General features: G+C 36.7%; 1 protein-coding gene across 1 annotated transcript; it reads left to right on the top strand.

The window, feature by feature from the left end:
* The first annotated feature begins 414 nt into the window (after positions 1 to 414).
* Positions 415 to 2,623, top strand: mcl1b (MCL1 apoptosis regulator, BCL2 family member b). Its single transcript, XM_027006651.3, has 3 exons — positions 415 to 894; positions 1,287 to 1,537; positions 1,827 to 2,623. Exons 1-3 carry the CDS (start codon positions 570 to 572, stop codon positions 1,941 to 1,943), a joined length of 693 nt encoding a protein of 230 aa, XP_026862452.1. The 5' UTR covers positions 415 to 569; the 3' UTR covers positions 1,944 to 2,623.
* Positions 2,624 to 20,437: the final 17,814 nt, after the last annotated feature.

Below are 20,437 nucleotides of genomic sequence, written 5' to 3'. Positions count from 1 at the left end.
AAGTAAATTGTTTAGTAGTTTATTAATTTGCATCATATTGTAAACGGCTGTTGTAAAAAGTGTTACATAAATAAATTTGTATCCATGACGACATAACGTTAGCACGATGTCTCAACATAAATCTGCGATCGGATCGCTGAGAAATAAACCTTAAAAATATAGTAGGGATTAACTATATTATAAAGAAACAATGTTGAGTTTTTGTTCGTTTTTAATAGCTTGCTTTGTTTCTTTATTAACGTCAGTGTCTTAGGTTCCGTGCTTTTGTTTAAAAAAAAATCTAACATTGCAAAACTCGGAAGCGTTTCGGGTACAAATGGTTCAGTCCAATAGTTGTGAGGAATGTGAAATACGTTGCCTACGTGCCTTCTTAAAGGCGGGGCGACAGTTCCTTCCCCTTGAAAATATCTGTAAAATATCACGTAACACTTCCGCTTCGATCTTTGAACGTCTGGGGATTGTAGCTAGGTAGATTTTCTTAGTTTTCTTGCGGGAAAATGTAACGTTAGTATTTTTCTTGATGTTTTGAGGTTTAAGGTAAAGACTTTTAAGTAGGGAAAACGGACGAGATGATTAATCCACAAGATATGTGTTACAGCAAGGAGAGCTCCGGACCAGGAATGAGACCCGTGCTATCTTTAGGAATCACCTCTGACAAAAGGGTCATTGGCGAAGGCTCGTTACCAAATTCCCCCGAGTCAGACTGCGAGGAGTTGAGCGTAGTTCGCTTCACGGAGGGCAGAACTCTGGAGAACGACACGCGAGAAATCATTAACGATTCGCTTCTCGAGCTTACAGGCCGTTCTAATTACTACAGTCGTCATAGGAAGGTCGTAGGAACAATGAAGCGCGTTGTAAACAGCCTGGTGGAGAAGCATGAACTTGCTTATAAAGGTAAAGTCGATGGTGTTGATAATGTTTCGGGACTTGTGTGCTCAAGTTATTTGACATGAAACGCCCCCAGTCAAAAAGTGCAGCTTTATTTAAACCATGCTTTAAACACGCCGGATGTTAATTTCATTGTTACTAATTTAGGTCGCTTTAGCATATTTGCTCTAACAGTTGTAGAATAAGATGCCCTTTACTGTTGCCAATTACTAAATGTAGCTAACTAGCTAATACAAAAGAGCTAGTGTATTTAGATTTAAACTCTCGTATCCGTGTTTGGGTGCTGTCAGCCACTAATGTTAATGAATTTAAATCTATTTAATTAAATCGAATTAATGAAGCATTTAAATTTGTTATTTCTGTGTGTGGATTATATGGAAAAATGTACTATTCCTTAGGTATGATTGTGAAACTGAATTTGGAGGAGAGAGGCGAAGATATGCGTGTGATTACGACAGTAGCTAAGGAGATGTTCAGTGATGGCAAAACCAACTGGGGCCGCATTGCCAGTTTGCTGGCCTTTGGGTCCATGGTGTGCAAATATCATAATGAGAAGGGCCAAGGCCACCGTGTGCGTCTGGTGGGAGAAGAAATCTCCTCTTATCTCCTTTCTGACAAAAGGGACTGGCTATTGAAAAATAAAGCATGGGTGAGCTGACATTTAATACTTTTAAGTATTCATTGTTATATACATTTTTAAACTCTAACTGCATATGGAATAGAGGCAGAAGCTATAGTTTGTCATTGACTTGTCTATGTACACTTTAAAGGGTTAAACATTTTTGTGGATACGGTACTTTGACTGAATGTAACCTTCCTGTCCTATGAGACTGAGAAACTACACAGACTGAATTAGAATGCCTCTGTGTTTCCTGAGTTTTTTGTTGTTATTTTGTGAAGTAGGAATAATGTTAACTTGTTTTTTTTTCCCTATTCAGGATGGTTTTGTGGATTTTTTTCACGTTTCGGATCCTGAGTCGAAACTGAGGAATGCGTTAATGACCATTGCTACTGTGGCAGGGATTGGGGCTGGAATTGCCTTTTTTAGAAGATAAGTTCCATTGGACCTTCTAAATAACTTCGTATATCTCTAAAAAGGAATAAAGGACCTTAAGGAATCCACGCAGTAAAAACTGGAGCACATCTCAAGGGGAAGTTATTTTTGGTTACCTATATTGTGTGGCCACAGGTAACCCATTCTAAGGTTGCTTTTGCTTTTGTCAGAGTCTGGAATTTATTTTTTTATTCAAATGTTTACTGGAAACTGATAGAAAATACCTTCATGATTCACAAAACTGATTCTGGAGCTGATTGATACCTGGACTTTAAAATGAAGCTCAAACATCTTTTATACTAGTTAGTTATTAAATGATCAGTTATTTATTCATAAGAATAATAGATAGTGACTGCTGTAGAAAGCTCTCATACATGAATCTTGGTCTTAAAGTAGTGAAAGCAAGATTGAACTCTTTGCATACATTTTCAGCTTCAGCATAAGAACTATTTATGTAAGGCTTATCTTTCTATAAGACCTGATTTTTTTTTTCCATGTAGAACGCTGTGATTTCTCATACATGACTCCTAATCTAAAAGCAGTAAAGACAAATACATAAATTACTAAAAGGGCTAATACACAACCAGATGTTTATAGTTTGTAGGAAAGACTAATCTTTCAATGTACCACTACACTGTATTTTTTTTATTAAATTGGATTTTTTCCTTTTTCTTCTCCTAAGTTTTGATGTCTGTTGAGCCGTGTGCCCACTGAAAGGTTTTGGGATACGATGTTACTTTAGTAAAAATTTATACTTCATTGCATCAGATGCTGTGTACTGAACATTCAGACATCCTTCAGGTTTTCTGTTATCAGTGACTCTGCATAGACTATAAAATTGGTTCCCAGCTGACAAAATGGGGGAAAATAAGAGGCTTCATCTATTGATTCTATATGTTGGGCAAACCATATAAAAGCTTGCCCAAAAGCATCTGGTCTAGATAGAGGTTATAATTAGAGTTGACTATAGGTCCTTTATCCAGTTAATGTTTGTTACTTTGTTTGTCACATGTTGGTTCCACCCAAGGGATGCAAAGATATTACTTCCTAGCAAATATAAATGGTGTGGATTTAGGACCCTTCCTACCTGCCAGCCTCCTCCAGTTGCTACAAGCTCTAACCATGGGGATTGTCATGGCCTTGCCCCTCGGCTGCCCACATATATGGAAGAGGACAATGTGTACCAGGAAATAAAAAACAAAACAAACAAAAAAAAAAACGATGCAGTAATGCCAAAAATGTCCGTTGAATTCCACAGTGGGTAATGAGGTATTTCCTTTATTGTTTCTGGTAATGGGGAAATTTATGATCTTAGAAAGCTTAAGAACCTTTATAGTTTTCTACAGCCAAAATGGAGAAACCTCTGTTATGGGTAACCTCATATACCACTCTAACAGAGATGCTTGACTTAAAAACCACAAGCTTTTCATGAGAGAAAGATGGTATAATGTGAACATGCTAGTTTTAAAGACCAAGTCAGTATTAGCAGGACACCCACACCACTGTTGGAGATGATGTGAAATTGAGGATGTAGGCCATTCACTCATATCAATGAGACCAGAAATACAAATTACTGAAAGAAACCAGAATAATGTTTGAAATTATTTTTTACAAAAGCTTGGAACAGTAAACACATTACAGTGATATACCTAGGCTGTTTACCAGAGGAATTAACAAGAAATTACACATTCTGAAAATGGTTTCAGTGTGATTCTCTTATCAAACAGCAGTAGTTTGGAAGATAAATGAGGGTGGAAAAAAATGTCTATTCTCATTAAAAAAGAAATGTCAGAAAAAGTAGAGGAAGTTGCTTTGTTTATGGGCTATTAATAATAAACTTACATAATTTACTTAACAAAATGTACATTATTTTCTAAACTGCTAGATGGGCATCTATGTGTGACAAGTGACCATTATTAGCTAATATACATAGAGATGTGAAAGTGTGTGTGTGTGTGTGTGTGTGTGTGTGTGTGTGTGTGTGTGTGTGTGTGTGTATATAAAACAAATGGAGTTATTTTGAAAGTTGATGGTTTGATGATTGCTTTTTTTCAAAATATTAAAAACTTATTTTTAAAAAATCAATGCTGATGAATTGGCCTGAGCAGTGTATGATTTAAATGTCTTATATAAACTGCTGGATGAATACCTATCTATAATACTGGCAAATGGCTATAATTAGTCAATAAACAAATCTAAAGGAAAAATTACATATTTAATATGCATATTTTTTTAATAACAAAAGGGATAGTACATTTTTGTATGTCATTTTTTTGTTTTCTAAGTGTTAAAATCATAAAATACAACTAAAATAAGTTTTTAAGGCTGATGATAAAAAAAAAACCTTTTGCATATGTATATTACAATATGCATGGTAAAAGGTCATCATAACATCACAATAGCTCCTTAATGATAGGAATATATTCCATGTGTGGGTGGTGAAACCTGGCCCTTGTTTTTAAGGATATACCATAGGCCTATCATCTTATCAGTTTCACATAAAAAGCCACATGCTCAGACAACCCAAGAAAACAGATATTCAGAATATTTATGCAGTGAACCAATTAATGATAGAGATTAAATATGTTGATTTGATATTCTGATTTATTAGGCAATACCTATAAAAGAAAGGTTTCTTTTTAATTTAGTTGTTAACCTATCATCAATTGAATAGACAGCTAAATAAACTTGCCAAAAAAGTCACTACTTTTAAATTCAAGGAGCCAATTTATAGCTAAATTACAGGTCAGTCTAGATGTAATGTTTCAGTCTGGACGTAAGGTTGGACATGGAAAAATTGTTTATAGAGTCATAGCTCAGTTCTCCCACTGGTGGACTAGTACCACTCTGAGACCTCAGAGTGTTGTGTCAGTGCTTTTGTTTGTTCAGCTGCGATCTGTCTCTGGTTACCTGTCCTTCCTTAGGGCCTAATGGGGATTACCCGAAAATGGCACACTGTATCATACCTGCTGCCTGGATCAGCACCTGCTGTGGTTACCTGAGCCAAATAACACAGGTGGTAACTAATTACACTATCCTAAATGACACTGTATAACAAAGTTCTGTAGACATTTCTGAAATATTTGCATTTAGAATGCTCAGGTTTTTAATCCAATCCCACATATTCATAATTTGGGGAGCCCCATTTTGGAGAGAATTCTCAAATTTGGCTTAAAGCAGATACATCATAAATGGATGGAATAACTATAAAATATATTTCCTGAAAAAGTCCACTGCACAAGGTAACTGAATTGATCAAATGCTCTCTCTATTTCCAGCTTGTGTTTGCTTACCACTAAGAGTTTGACAAAAATTCAACTGAAGACAATGTGGTTTGTGTCTGGTTTATGTACATTTTATCCATTTTATTGTATTTGTGTGCTGAAACATTTTAATGATATTACAAACAGCACGGCTGATATTCTCATATTGCTCCTGCTTATCTGACTAAGATGTCTGAATTGTAGCATCTGTAGTCTATGTACAGTTGAAACAAAATGCTTTTCAAAACTAAACTTTTTGCACAAAAATATATTCACTCTTCACAGATGTTAAGTGCATTTCAGAAAGGCATATCAAATAGATTTTAGTGAGTAGGAAACAATGTGTAAAGCCCTCTAAAAGCTAATTTAATTCCAAATGTACAGTCATGGCCAAAAGCTTTGAGACCATCACAAAATTTGGTTTTCAAAACATTTGCTGCTTCAGTTTTTATGGTGGCAATTTGCATTAACTCTAGATTGTGAAGAGTGATCAGATGAATTGCAATTAATTGCAAGGTCATTCCTTGCCATGAAAATTAACATAATCACAAAAATTACTGTGTTCCAGCCACTGCATTTCAGCCCTGCCACAAAATGGCCTGCTAACATAATTTCAGTGATATTCTCATTAGCTCAGGAGAAAGTATAAATGAGGACAAGGCAGCTGATATCACTCTGTCATGCTAATTAGAAGAGCAGACTGGTTGCTTTAAAAGGGTGGTGGCGCTTGGAAGTTTTCTTCTGTTAACCATGGTTACTGCCAAGGAAACACGTGCAGTCATTGTATAGCATCAAAAGGGCTTCACAGACAAGGACATTGCTGCTTGTAACATAGCACCTAAATCAATCATTTAGCGATTCATCAAGAGCTTCACGGAGAGAGGTTCAATTGCAGTGAAGAAGGCTTCAGGGCACCCAAGAATGTCAAGCATGTACCAGGACCATCTCCTAAAGAGGATGCAGCTACATGATTGGGTCACCAACAGTGCAGACCTTGCTCAGAAATGGCAGAAGGCAGGTGTGAGTGCATTTGAAAAGGTGAACACACAAAAAAAAGTTTAGCACTACCATGAGTCCCGTCATGCCAACAGTGAGGCATCCTGAGACCATTCATTTGTGGGTTTGCTCAAATTTTTGCATAAGAACACTGCCATGAATAAGGAATGGTATCAAAACATCCTCCAATAGCAACTTCTCCCAACGATCCTGGAGCTATTTGGCCAACAATGCTTTTTCAGCATGACGAAGCACCATCACAAGGCAAAAGTGATAACCAAGCGGCTTGGTGAACAAAACAATTACATTTTGGGTCCATGCCCAGGAAACTCCCCAGATCTCAATCCCATTGAGATCCTGTGGTCAGTCCTCAAAAAGAGGGTGAACAAACAAAAACACAGAAACTGTGATCAACTCCAAGCACTAAATAGGCAAGAATGGGTTGCCATCAGGCAAGATTTTGCCCAGAAGTTGAAAACCTTTGGCCATGACTGTAGTTCATAACATTTGGTTTTGTGTTGCTTAATTTGCTTTGCATAATAAGTAAAGACTCTTCTTATTTTCAATAAGATAGGCTAACTAGCTATTAGTATAACCATATTTACATTACATTTACTGCATTTAGCAGATGCTCTTATCCAGAGCGACTTACAAAAGTGCTTTGTCATTTACTCATAGAATATGTCATAGCTAGTACCATATAGCTTAAAACCAATTATTTGCTGCACAACCACAAGCCACTCAATACAACTGCATTCAAATTTGTATAAACTAATTTTCTATGTAAACTGCCTGTGTGTTCTGTGCCTGTGGGATGTGCATTTCTGTTTCTGTTCTATAAAACGGTAATCATCTGTTAACAATACATAGCATCACTTCACTTACCTCCTGACCATTAGACAACACTTTAGCCTGGTTATTGGCCAATGTTGAGGCTTCTGAGGAGGAGTAGGAGCCAAGAAGAGAGGAACAACATCTCTTTAGAGCCTGCCCCAGTCTTTGCTGTATTATAGCCTTCCAGGGGGAAGATTAGTAGACATTGTTGAGAGTCCTGACAACAGCAACAACAACATAATAATCAGAAGAAGTTATATTTATAAACTGCCTTTCACAAACCCAAAGACATTACATCAGAGGTGGAAACAAACAGGAAAAAAACAAAGAACAGCATAAAGAGCAGTCACAGACAGATTGCAGCAGAGCATTTCAGAGTTCGGGAGCAGTAGCATTAACCAATCTGCCATATATTTACATTTACACCATTTGGCAGATTGACTGGCAGAAGTGCTTTATTCAATATCCTTCAAAAAAATCTTTGCACAAAAGTTTATTCCACCCCCTTGACACAACTTGTAGAAAAGTCTTAATACTTGTTTTCCTTAATTCTTAAGGGATGGTGGGTGAAGCTGAGCTGTACTTCAGGCTGAAATGATACTTTTGAGCTCAAGGGCTGGTACACTTTCACCTTTGCAGGCAAGTGTAAGTGTTATAAATGCAATTATAGGAAGCCAGTGAAAGAACGCAGTAGTAATGTGGGAGAACTAGCAGAGATTGAATGTAGCTGCATTTTGGATCAGTTGAAAGGACCTAACAGTGTACACGAGACCAACTGGGAGTGAGTTGCAGTAGTCCAATTTTGACTAGAGGGACTAAACAAGAAGCTGTGTTTACTTTCTGGAGAGAAATGGCTCTGTCCATCCTTATGTTTGTGTAATAGTGACTGTATGAATGTAACAATACAGTTTGGTAGGTATGAATAGGGCCATGAAAAAGAGAAGTTTATACAGAATATATGGTAATCAAAAAACCTGATATAAAATAAAGATAATGTGTGTAGATTGTTTGGTAGAAATATGATTCTGGCTGCTCGGTTTTGAATGTATTGAAGGCATTTGAGCAGACCAATGATGAAAATGTTGCAGCAATCAATGCAAGAGATGATGAACATTTTTTTTTGTCACCACCAAGGTAACTATGATCACTACAAAGATGTCCCTGGGTACTATATAAGTCACTAGAACTAACATACCAGCCCAAAGGCTCATTTGAAAGAACTGGGTCATTCTATGACTTTAGGGGGCTACATTGTTAAGATAGCTGCCAGAGCCACAGCTCTAATGAACTATGAAGGAAGCAGCTTTAAAAATAGCTCTGTAAAGGTGTTGGTATAGACATACTAGTGAGCCATGACCAACAACCATATTTCAGAACTGCAACTGCATCAAATTCATGTGACTAATGAGCATGGCTATGAACTATCTTATTTTATTAAATAAATATTAAACAAAGTGTAGCCAAATAGTATCTTTATTTTTAAAACCAATTCAAGGGATAACTGTGTGCGTGTTTGTGTTTGTTTGTGTATATATAGCCCCAACCCTCATCGGAGGACTTTTAAAACTTTGTTATTTATTTATTTATTTATTTTCACTGTGTCCAACTATAAGGGGGGTATAAAACATATAGAAAGTCATAAATAATGTGGGGTAAATAGGAGAGCGAGTGTTTGTAGTCTTCATTCTGACATCAGATGGAATTATTATTTAACCTCAAGTTATACAGATCTATGTCAACAATTACAGCATACTATACTATTCTACACTAATAACATGTTTCTTAAGTCTAAGTAATGGTTAAATGCTGTCATCAAAGTGTGAGATTAGACATGATGATAGACTACATGCACTAGGTCTTGTGACTTCATTTATTGCTAAAGTCTCCATACAATGTCTTAGACACAAACTGCATCTGTACTTTAGGTGCCTAGGTTGTTAAATTCTGTACTGTCTAGAGATGCAGTTAACAAAATATTTTAAAGGTTTAATTGTTCTAGGTTTATACGTTGTAGCTTTGGAATTATTTGCTTTTGATTGATAGGACAATAGCAGCATTCTGTATCATTGTGCATGTCCCCAGATTATGTTCCCTGTAATTAAGTGCTGCTTATTAGTTGTTTTTTTGTGTGTGAATGGGTTTGTGGTTGTGTGTAACTGGAAGGTGACATTTCCTCAGTCAAAATAGAGACTGTCTTCTTCAGACACAAAGAGTCAATGATGATAAGTTACAGACAAGCAATAGGAAGCTGGAGTTTGACAGTGCAATTGTAAATTGTATTAGGGTGACCACAATTTGGTTTATAAAAATGTGTGTGTGTGTGTGAAGGGGGGTGGATGGGGGGGGGGGGGGGGGGGTTGAATAAATTAATAAATGATAGTTGCCATATAAATCCAATACTTCACTGGACAATGTTCTGGTGAGTTTAGAGAGGAAAATGCCATTTTAATAAGGCAGATGAACAAACCACATGTGGGAATGTAGTCAAATACAGGTTTCCACACAAACTTTGGACACTTCAAATCTATAATTCTGTCAAATTTGTTTTTACTTTTTTTTTTATTAGGCCTTGTTAAGGCACCATACAAAAAATCATATAGAAAGTAAACTTCATGTATGCTCTCTGGTCACACACTTCTGTGAAGCAGCTACATGCACACACTGTGAAGCAGTTTAACCAATGGTTGTGTATAGGATGTGTACATGATTGACTAATTGTGTGTGAGATAGCAGGACCTATAAAGAATGGTTATAGTAATTCAAAGAGCCACACAGGGTATGGTGACTAGAACGCAAAGGCCAACATGAAAGGAAAGTCAAATCCTGGATATTTTATTCATTTTAGAAAGCTCAGTCAGAGAACATATAGTCCTTAATTGTATAAAGAAAGGTCTGATCTATGCACTACTTCATATATAGACATTTTGACCTTAGTAAAACCCCAAACTCCATAATCAGCATAAAAAACACAAAGGAGTAATACTGTCAGACAAACTATTTTTATTAGGTACAATGCATGGTGTTGGATGCGGGACAGGACATACAGTACAAAGCAAAGTATTGTAAATCGGATAAATCTGATTGTCTTATCTCCAAATTTTATTGACTAAAAACTTGTAATTAAAAGTGCATTTTCAGACAGTGCAACCTCTGTTTGCATACATATGGTTTGCCAGATTGTGAGAACACATAGATTAGAATAACATAGAACAGCTGTTGGGAACACCTGATTTGGACAGTGTAATGGTTTGGCGCAAGACATTTGACATCTTATCCTTTGTATATTTACAGTTATGGCGCTCAGTTAAAGCAATACTTGCAATGTTAGCATTGCTCATAATAATCAACTCTAGTAGAGACCTGCTAATGTTAGGAGTCATGCTAATGGGTCCAAACTGGAAATCCTCCACCTCAATTTTCTGGATTGGGTGGAATATTTATTTTAGGGCTTTTATATAATGTATGGAGTGAGTGTGAAGTGTGAGTAATCACTGGTCACCGACCTATACACAGATAATGTTAATCTCACTAACCAATAAGAATGCTTAAGGATGGAGTGATAGTAATATTAACAATATTTATGGCTTTAGTTCATTTCAGGACACACTTATCCTATGAATGTTGCTTAGATATGGCATTTTTCCAGAAATGGACAATAAATCAGTGTATTGATCTACCTGGCTAGCTAGTTGTCTATGTAAATAAGGTTAGTTTTTTCTAAATTGATTTTGCTAATTCATCCTTGCTTTGGAACGTCCATATTAATTTTAAAGTTATTTTAGCAAGTGTCCTTAAAACTGACTTAAACATTATTTCTTTTCAACTTTGTTTTACACACAGATAGAGGAACTTTAGAATTATGTAAATTTGAAGTTGCAAACCATTAATTATATTTGCTAATAACAACACAATGCATAAGTATAAACCTCTAGGAAACCTCCGGCACAGACCAATAAAGCAAGATTGCCAAAAGGAATGTGGTTTTATCAAACGCAGTGAGATAGACTTCTATAACAGAATTTGTTTTTTAAGAGAATTTGTTTTTCATTATTCTAGTTAATAAGACCAGATACAAGTGATTGTATTTTTGTACTTGTTGAATAATGTTACATTAATGCTGATTGAGGGTAAAATGTAGCAATGGATCTCAAAGCATTCCTCCATGTCTCAGAGTCCTTTATCCTTATGGTTTTGATTATTGTATGAAGGCTTGATTCTGTGAACAGTGACCTTGTTTGAAATTTGAGGAAAGCTTTGGATTATGGAGTCTCGACAGATGCTGGAAATTTCGCTTATCAACAAGTTTTAGCTTTTGTGTTTTGTCTTTTGATGAAGATGAAATTTTACCATTGAAGATTAACTAACATTTTGTGTAAGCTGTTTCATAAATCACAATGACATCTTTCTGTCATTTTTTCCCTCATATTTTCCAAGAAGTATTTCAAGAGGCACTAAACATGCTAAGTTCTTTTCTTACACTGAAATTTACTGTAATGGAGAGAGGGAATTTCAGTGAAGTTTCCATTATTAAGGAGAAACAACCAAGAGCTAAATTTCATGTGAAGGCCAAACCAACATCCACTTCTTTCATGGAACAGAGATGGACACAAACAAAACATTCTTCAACATGGAACATTGACTGACACACCCAATCTTAAGGATGTTATTTCCTTTTAAATAAGTGTACATCAGGTTGGGAGTTTTATGATGGTCATACCCATGCTTTTATTGAGGAACTGTAATCGGAAGCTTTTGAATCTTCCGCCCTACAGCTGCAGACACCGGGAAAGTACATTGTGTTTGGCCTTTGGTGGGGATTTATAACACACTAGTGCCTGTTGACGCATGCACAGACAAGACACACCCACACATTTTTTTTTCTGTTGTTCTGTGTGGGTGAAGAGGCATGCTGATGGTATGTGGACAGTACGTTTGGAACTTTACTACAAAGGTTTGATGATGTGTTCAGTGCTGTAGCTGTAGGCACAAACCTTAGGACTAACTTTGTTAGTTCACATATTTGCTGATTTTATTTCAAGCACATACTTGATCCACCTTGTTGACTAAGCATTAAGCCCCGAAACACAGTACAGGTCCTAGATGTTTGGCATAGGCTACCATCATAATTGTTTGTGGAACTAGTCTGTAAAGGTCATTAGGTGTTTGATGTGTTTAGATGGTAACTGGCTTTCAAACTTCTTAAATGGCCAGAATCACACAGTGACTGACAATGTCTAAAACCAGGAAAACAAATTTTACTGGGTGACAAAGTAGATGTACTAGTTGTCCTTTAGTGACATTCATTTTGGTCTTAACAATATTGTGGTGCAGTTACACATATGACAAATTTATACATTGTATTCCCACCTGTGGCTTTTTATGATGCTATATGGTTATATCTGTGCAGGTCATAAGACAAGATGATTTCTTTACAGCTCTCCTCCCATGTGCAGCCTGCCAGTACTCTGTAAATGAGATTCACTTGTGAAAATTTTCAGAGACTCATTAAACAACAGGTGAACAAGAACTGCAGTATTAATAAGTCAAAACAGTTTATTCCTTATTCCACGTGCTTGATGTTTGCTGTCAGGTAACACTGTTCACTGGTATGATGCAACTGCTTTGATCACACAGTACCACAATCATGTGAATGCAAGTTGACAAATTCATTACTGTCTAATGTCTATAATGTCAGCTATTGAATACATGACAGGGCTTGTGTTTGTACAATGTGGAGATATAAGCTTTTTGGCTGGCTTGTTCTGAGTCTGGCTCTCAGGGTGTGATGTTACTTTGCCCTGATGGTGTCTGCTTATTTCCCAAATGGTTCTCATAAATAGGTGTCATCTTTCTTGTGATCATTTCCCATAAATACATTATAAGAACCTGTTTCAGTAAATCAACATAAACAAGAAAATGCAAACGAAGTCATCCTAATCTCTTTTTTCTCTCATGTCAGGGTATTTTCTGGCAATAAAGTTTCTTTGTCATAAATGCAGGGACTTTCTCCCCGTAGTTTCACTTTAACAAGCTATTTAGTTTTTAGTTTTTAGTGACTGGCAACCCAGTAGGCTTGACAATATTGACAGACGTTTTGGATCTGATAATATTTGCATCAGTGTAATTATGTAAAGGTTTTCTCTCATAGTTGTAACCATTAGAATATTAAAGACAACACAATAGCACAATACCATATTTATGACTAAACAGGAATTCTTTGATGAAAAAATGCACAAGTATTTAGTTCTCCCACCATATTATTTGAGTTGTGTTACTGGGCCAATTACCCTGAAGAAGATAAAAAGAACTACAAACTTATTAGTCATGACTGACTCACTGTACCACAGTACTTAAGATTATGGTGTCTAACCTACAATAAAATGAACAGCAAAAGTAAACAGTACAAATAATCATGGGTGAATGAACAGGAACTCACAATGACTATATAGAAATGGTTTTTACTAGTATTGCCAAGTTTTTGTGTTGGCAATTTGCATTAACTCTAGATTGTGAAGAGTGAAGAGTGAATTCAGATGAATTGCAATTAATTGCAAAGTCATTCCTTGCCATGAAAATTAACTTACTGCATTGCAGCCACTGCATTTCAGCCTTGCCACAAAATGGGCTGCTAACAGCATTTCAGTGATATTCTCATTAGCTCAGGAGAAAGTGTTAATGAGGACAAGGCAGCTGATTTAATTCAACCATTTATTGAATCATCAAGAGCTTCAAGGAGAGAGGTTCAGTTGTACTGAAGAAGGCTTCAGGGCACCCAAGCAAGTCAAGAAAGTGCTAGGACCGTCTCCTAAAGAGGATGCAGCTATGGGATTGGGTCACCACCAGTGCAGGGCTTGCGCAGGAATGGCAGAAGGCAGGTGTGAGTGCATCTGCACACACAGTGAGGTGAAAGCTTTTGGAGGATGGCTTGGTATCAAGAAGGGACACAAAGAAGCCACTTCTCTCCAAGAAAAACAGCAAGTACAGGTTGACATTCTGCAGGAAGTATAAGGATTGGACTGCAGAGGACTGGGGTAAAGTTGTTTTCTCTGATGAAGCCCCCTTCAGACTGTTTGGGACATCTGGATAAATGATTGTCCAGAGAAGAAAAGGTGAGCACTACCATGAGTCCTGTGTCATGCCAACAGTGAGGCATCTTTAGATCATTCATGTGTAGGGTTGCTTCTCATCCAAGGGAGTGGGTTTGCTCAAAATCTTGTCTATGAACACTGCCATGAATAAGGAATGGTATCAAAACATTCTCCAATAGCAACTTCTCCCAATGATCCAGGAGCAATTTGGTGATGAATATTGCTTTTTCCAGCATGACGTAGCACCATGTCACAAGGCAAAAGTGATAACCAAGTGGCTTGGTGAACAAAACAATTACATTTTGGATCCATGGCCAGGAAACTCCTCAGCTCTCAATCCCATTGAGAACCTGTGGTCAGTCCTCAAAAAGAGGGTGGACAAACAAAAACACAGAAACTGTGATCAACTCCAAGCACTAATTAGGCAAGAATGGGTTGCCATCAGGCAAGATTGGTGAATTTCAGAAATCTTAAAAAAGAAAGGTCAACACTATAAGTATTAAGTCTTTGCGTCAGCTGGATGTATTTGTCAATAAAAGGTTTAAAAAACTTATGCTTATAATTGTATTTCACTATACCATATAAACATCTGACGACAGGATCTATAAAACTGAGACAGTAAACTTAAAAAAAAAAAAAAAGTCAATCTCAAAACCTTTGGCCATGACTGTAGTTCATAACATTTGGTTTTGTGTATCTTAATTTGCTTTGCATAATAAGTATAGACTCTTCTTATCTTCAATAAGATAGGCTAACTAGCTATTAGTATAACCATATTTACATTACATTTACCGCATTTAGCAGATGCTCTTATCCAGAGCGACTTACAAAAGTGCTTTGTCATTTACTCATAGAATATGTCATAGCTAGTACCATATAGCTTAAAACCAATTATTTGCTGCACAACCACAAGCTATTCGATACAACTGCATTCAAATTTGTATAAACTAATTTTCTATGTAAACTGCCTGTGTGTTCTGTGCCTGCAAGGGCCTGTGGGATGTGCATTTCTGTTTCTGTTCTATAAAACGGTAATCATCTGTTAACAATACATAGCATCACTTCACTTACCTCCTGACCATTAGACAACACTTTAGCCTGGTTATTGGCCAATGTTGAGGCTTCTGAGGAGGAGTAGGAGCCAAGAAGAGAGGAACAACATCTCTTTAGAGCCTGCTCCAGTCTTTGCTGTATTATAGGTATAGGCTACATTAAGTATGGGTGCACTCAAGGATGCATTAGTCAAATGCATTTGGATGCATTTGTATTATCTTCAATTCACGACAAACTGACCTGCCTCAAGGGTACTATCAAATATTACTGCTTATACTACTACTACTACTACTACTACTACTACTAAAATAGTAATAATAACAATAATAATAATAACAGAAGCATGTATTCTACATTTGAAAATGGATAAATCCAGTGTGCACTCCCAACTCTAAGCCAAGAGTGAATCAGCTAAATTCCGTACATGAATTGGTCCTAAACATTACAGACATTCTCTAGTAAAGTTACTACACAGACAGAAAACATATCCTGTCAGAAGACAAAACACAAGACAGTATCCTATAAATGAGTCAGAGAGATAAATAAATATAAATTTAAAGAAAAGAAACAGAATCCACATCTGTATAATTAAGTAATTAAGCTCATGGTGAATGCTTGCAGATATACACCACACCCACTAAACTCATCTAGGTTTGGTTTGGCTGTTCTATGACGGATGTTTCATAAATGAAACATTAAAACACGAGACAGTGTCCACACCCTACAGCATACATTGTCCACACCCCACAGCATACAAAGTCCTATTTAATGTAGTTTTAACTCATAGGATTACAGACCACACTGCAATTACACTGCATGTACTTGATTTTCATCACATTTGAACAAATGTGTTTCTGTAGTTTATAGTAAATATAACAAATATATTTGCAATAATGTCTGCTCCCATATACTGTAAGATTTATTTCTTCACATCAACTGGCCAGTTAATTTCAGTTATGCTTACCAGAACTACACGTCTGTATTTGTGTTTGAGTGCACTGTGACAACAGTTAAAAAAAATAATAGGTGTCCTATTATTATGGTATGGACTCCAGGTGTCCATATCAGAGTGTACGTGTGAGATTTCTCAAGCAGTTGGTGATAATGTTGTGCACCTGCATGACAGTTTAACTGCTCAGCTTTCAGCCAGTTTTTCCACGGTTCACATTTACTCCTCTTCCCAGCATTACCCTTATGATGCATTGTATATAGTCAACTGCACACTGTGTGACACTTTTATACTGATTTACTGAGTCATAAACTGTCATCCAAGCTAACGCTTTGAAAAATTAGTGTGTGGATATCTATACAGATTAAAACCATGTTTAATATGTTGGGGAAAAATAGCCTTCATAGCATTGTTGCCATTTCTATCATCACAGAGGATTATGTGCTGAAGTAAACAAGACATCAAATACTGTGCATGCTATAAGCACATTCTTTCAGACTGCAGTAACAATGTAGCCCCATATGTACAAGGAATCTTCATGTATGATATAGCTATTGATCTGAATAAAACATTCTTAAAATAATCATTGTTACATAATTGCTAATAATAGCAATGTCAAAAATATGATTCTAGAAGTAATATCATTCCATGTATTAGTACACTAAACAACAGCTTTATTCAGAGCTTATTTTTTTGCATAAATTCCTTTAGTCCCTAGTTTTACATTCTATGAATATGTATGAAAACAAATAAGAACAAGGGCTGAGGATATGCCATGAACCAGGTGTAATCATGCGATGTGCGACATAGTTACTCAGAAACATGGTGTACTAAGGAATGCACTTAAACCTGGATCATGCCCTGGCCTGAAACCTAGCTTTATGTAAGATGAGCATTTGCTCTGTCTGTCATGCACAGTAACGCCTCAAGAAGAGGACTGGCTTCACAACTTCCACATTCTAATGTTGAAATGGCATTTAACTGGGTCTTGTCTGCAAAACAGATCTGAAGCCTTCTGCACTTCTGCATTTGTCACACACTGAGGAAAAAAATGAACTGCCATTACTTCTGTTATGTAAGAGCATGCAGACCCATGCTACTTATGCAGATGTTCCTCTGCTGTAAATGAATTCCCCTTGAACTCTTTTCTCTTCTCCCTTGCTCATGGATCATACACTGCAGAACAGAGAAGCCTCTTGGACTACTTTGCACCTCTCTTCTACTCACAATAACGATGCAAAAATTAGGCATTAACTAAGAATTAACTACTGGATCTTTTTTTAAAATTTAAATTTAAATTCTTAAAAGCTGCAGAAACAGCTGTTAAGGTTATGTATCTGATCCTTGTGACAGATTTAACTCACTTATACTTGATGAGATATACTTTATACCACAAAGACAGGAGTGGTGTCAACACTTTTTTTTTTAATCTCACAGAAACCTATATCATATACTTTTGAAAATATGCCACACTGGTATGCCACACACACTCTGATTTGACATACAAGTCCCCAGCTGTCACATTTTGGTTAAATGCTGCACAATACTGAGTATTGTACAAAGGCATGGGTGGCATAATATACAGCAGGGTGTAACCATCAAGGTCAGACACAAACATGATGTACTAAGAGAAAGACGTAATCTGGATGCTTAACATGCCCTGGCCTGTAGCAGATAACCTCATCCTATCTAAATATATGATCTGTTTGGCATGCACAAAGATGCCTCATAGGGCAGAGTTGTTTTTACTTCCACATGTCCACATATTAATGCTTAAAATAAATTTAATTAGGTCATGTCGGCAAGCCCTTAAGAACTTTGTAATTTGTCACATACAGAGAACAAATGTCTAATGTAAGACATTTGTGCTGCTGATTAATGCTGCACATATGACAAACTGATGCTGCCGCAGGTTTTTTGTTTTTTGTTACACATAATTTCTTTTTCCTGTTCTGCCCAAAATAAGAATTTATTTTGGGCATTTGTGTCCTTTATTTTCCCAACATCTTCCTAATTTCACTGAGGATGTAATTCTGTGCTAAATGAGAGCATGTAGTGATTCTCACTGGCATATTGCTTGTATAGCTTAACTTTTGCTCTGAAATGGCACCTGATTAGCAATACTCAGCTCTCGCAATTCAGTTGGAACTGTAGGTGTGTGATGGTCAGATCACCAGGAAGACCTGGTTCAAGACTTGGGTGTGCTTGCTGCCCTTAGCCTTCTTCACAGACCTCATAACACAGACATTAAGATCCCATCTCTTTCTTTCTTTGTTGTAGCCCTCTGTCAATTCCAAAATGTATTTTGGCTGTTGTAGTATCATTTATTAAATGTAATAAATTAAGATTACATAATAAACGTAATAAATGATTACTAGTGAGCTTTCTGAGGGCAAGCAGAACATCGACATATATATTTTACCATGTTTTCCAAGGTTCATAGCTCCAGTATTTACTCCCAGAATTACCCTTAATTAATTCAAAGTTCACTGTGTATTTGTGTATATGAACAATAGAACTGTTGTAGTTGTAAATAATGAAGACGTTTCCACAAATGTTCCATTCATTATCAAAAATGTTTACAAAGTACATTACAAGAATAAATGCTCTCTCTCCATCCCTTTCTCCATTCGTCTCTCCTTCCATGGTGGGTGGGCTGAATTCCACACTGGGCTCTCTTGGAGGGAAGAGAATGGTGCTCGGGGGGGGCGGGAAGCCTGCATGTGGAAGGGGGGCGTTACCACCCTGCACTTTACGGTCATCAGCAGCAACAACACATACCCAAGCTGTGAGATCATCACCCTCTTCAGCCCTCACAATAATGCCTCTGTAATGTTAGAACCCACGCAACGTCTGAGTGCCTGAGGCTCAGCCTTGATGAATGGACTACATGTAAATCACAGGTTCTCATTCATAAACCCCACTGTTCAATTTCTTTTTGATTTCTCTCCTGTTTTGCTTTGAGACTTATCAATTCATTTAGAATATGAATGTCGTTAGTTTCTCTTTAACCGATGTTTTGCTTGGAGAGAGAGCAAAGAGAGAAGGGAAGAATGTGAAACCAGACTTCAAAGTAATAAGAAACTAAATACCTCTTTGAGGACAAGATATTTTACCAGGAAAGCCATGGCTTGGTTCTCTTCCAAACAGCATAGCATCAGCTGAGATTTAATTCTAAAATTTTACTAATTATTAGTTACTCTACAGCAGCAAAATTACAAAGCTTGAGTTTATTTTAACATTCTGCCAGTAAGATTGCAGATACTTTAGCTGGTACTTTGGTACCTGGAATTTCTAAAAAGAAATGATAATGAAGGACTACTTCTTCATTCTTTACACACCCTGCTCCCATACACTGAGATCAAATTCCCTTGGGTATAATCAAGTTTCTTCAGTGAGACAATAAAGTGTAAAGTTAACCTTTATCCATTTAGAAGAGCTACACAAAGTGTACTTATGTACTGTTGATATTATGTAAGATTTCTAGGCATGTCTGCCTCTAGCTCTGTACTTGAAAAACAGACTAAGGTTAGGAAATTACTGATAAAACAGCATTTTACTAAAATACAGTATTCCAGACTGACTGACCTTGTGTTGCATTTGACATAAATTAATGTGTGTGGTTGTGTGTTTATCTTATGCTTTTGTGTGTTGTTTACTTTTGGTTTTCAAATGAATGTGGTGGGAAGAAATGACAGTAATGTTTGTAGAAAACACACACTGTGGCCTTGTTCCAAGGACAAAGCCCTTCTATTAACCAACCACATTCTTTTTTACAAAGACGACACACTGTCTGTGAGCCTGATTAATTCCGAAAATCTCAGATCTGAAAACATGTTACTGTAAAAGTACCCTGGACTCACGTTAATTTATATCGAGAACACACTGGGAAATTGTTGCTCAAAGGACTTTTTTTCCCCCCTAAATACTTTTTATTTATTTATTTATTTATTTATTTCAGAAAACTGGCTCTTGATTCCATGAGGGATTCTGTTGGCAAAATGACAGCATGCTAGTTATTTTCAGTAGACATGCTATTGTGTCTACTTTTTCTAGTCTTTATAAGAAAGCCCAAGGGAATGATATAGTCATACACACATTATTTACATGAGTGAGTGTTCAGGACTTAAAGCAACAGTCACACTCACTCATTTCACTTTGAGTAGAGCTGCCATTGTTTGTAGAGGGTGAGGTTGGAACTGAACTTTACGTTTAATAGAAAATAACTCTTTTCAAATTCCCAAAGTTCCCAATAAAATTCTCAAGAATGCTGTGTACTGGAATTCTCAAATAATTATATAATGGGGAAATT

The sequence above is a fragment of the Electrophorus electricus genome, chromosome 14 (assembly GCF_041902795.1).
Source record: "Electrophorus electricus isolate QZ-2024a chromosome 14, ASM4190279v1, whole genome shotgun sequence".
In the NCBI taxonomy this organism is placed as follows: Eukaryota; Metazoa; Chordata; class Actinopteri; order Gymnotiformes; family Gymnotidae; genus Electrophorus; species Electrophorus electricus.
The sequence above is the reverse complement of the archived record's forward strand: the minus strand, read 5'-3'. Positions and strand labels throughout refer to the sequence as shown.

Coding starts and splice junctions, on each gene's coding strand:
- mcl1b (XM_027006651.3), top strand. CDS start 570: ATGATTAATCCACAAGATATGTGTTACAGCAAGGAGAGCTCCGGACCA. Junction 895..1,286: donor GCATGAACTTGCTTATAAAG/GTAAAGTCGATG, acceptor ACTATTCCTTAG/GTATGATTGTGAAACTGAAT. Junction 1,538..1,826: donor TATTGAAAAATAAAGCATGG/GTGAGCTGACAT, acceptor TTCCCTATTCAG/GATGGTTTTGTGGATTTTTT.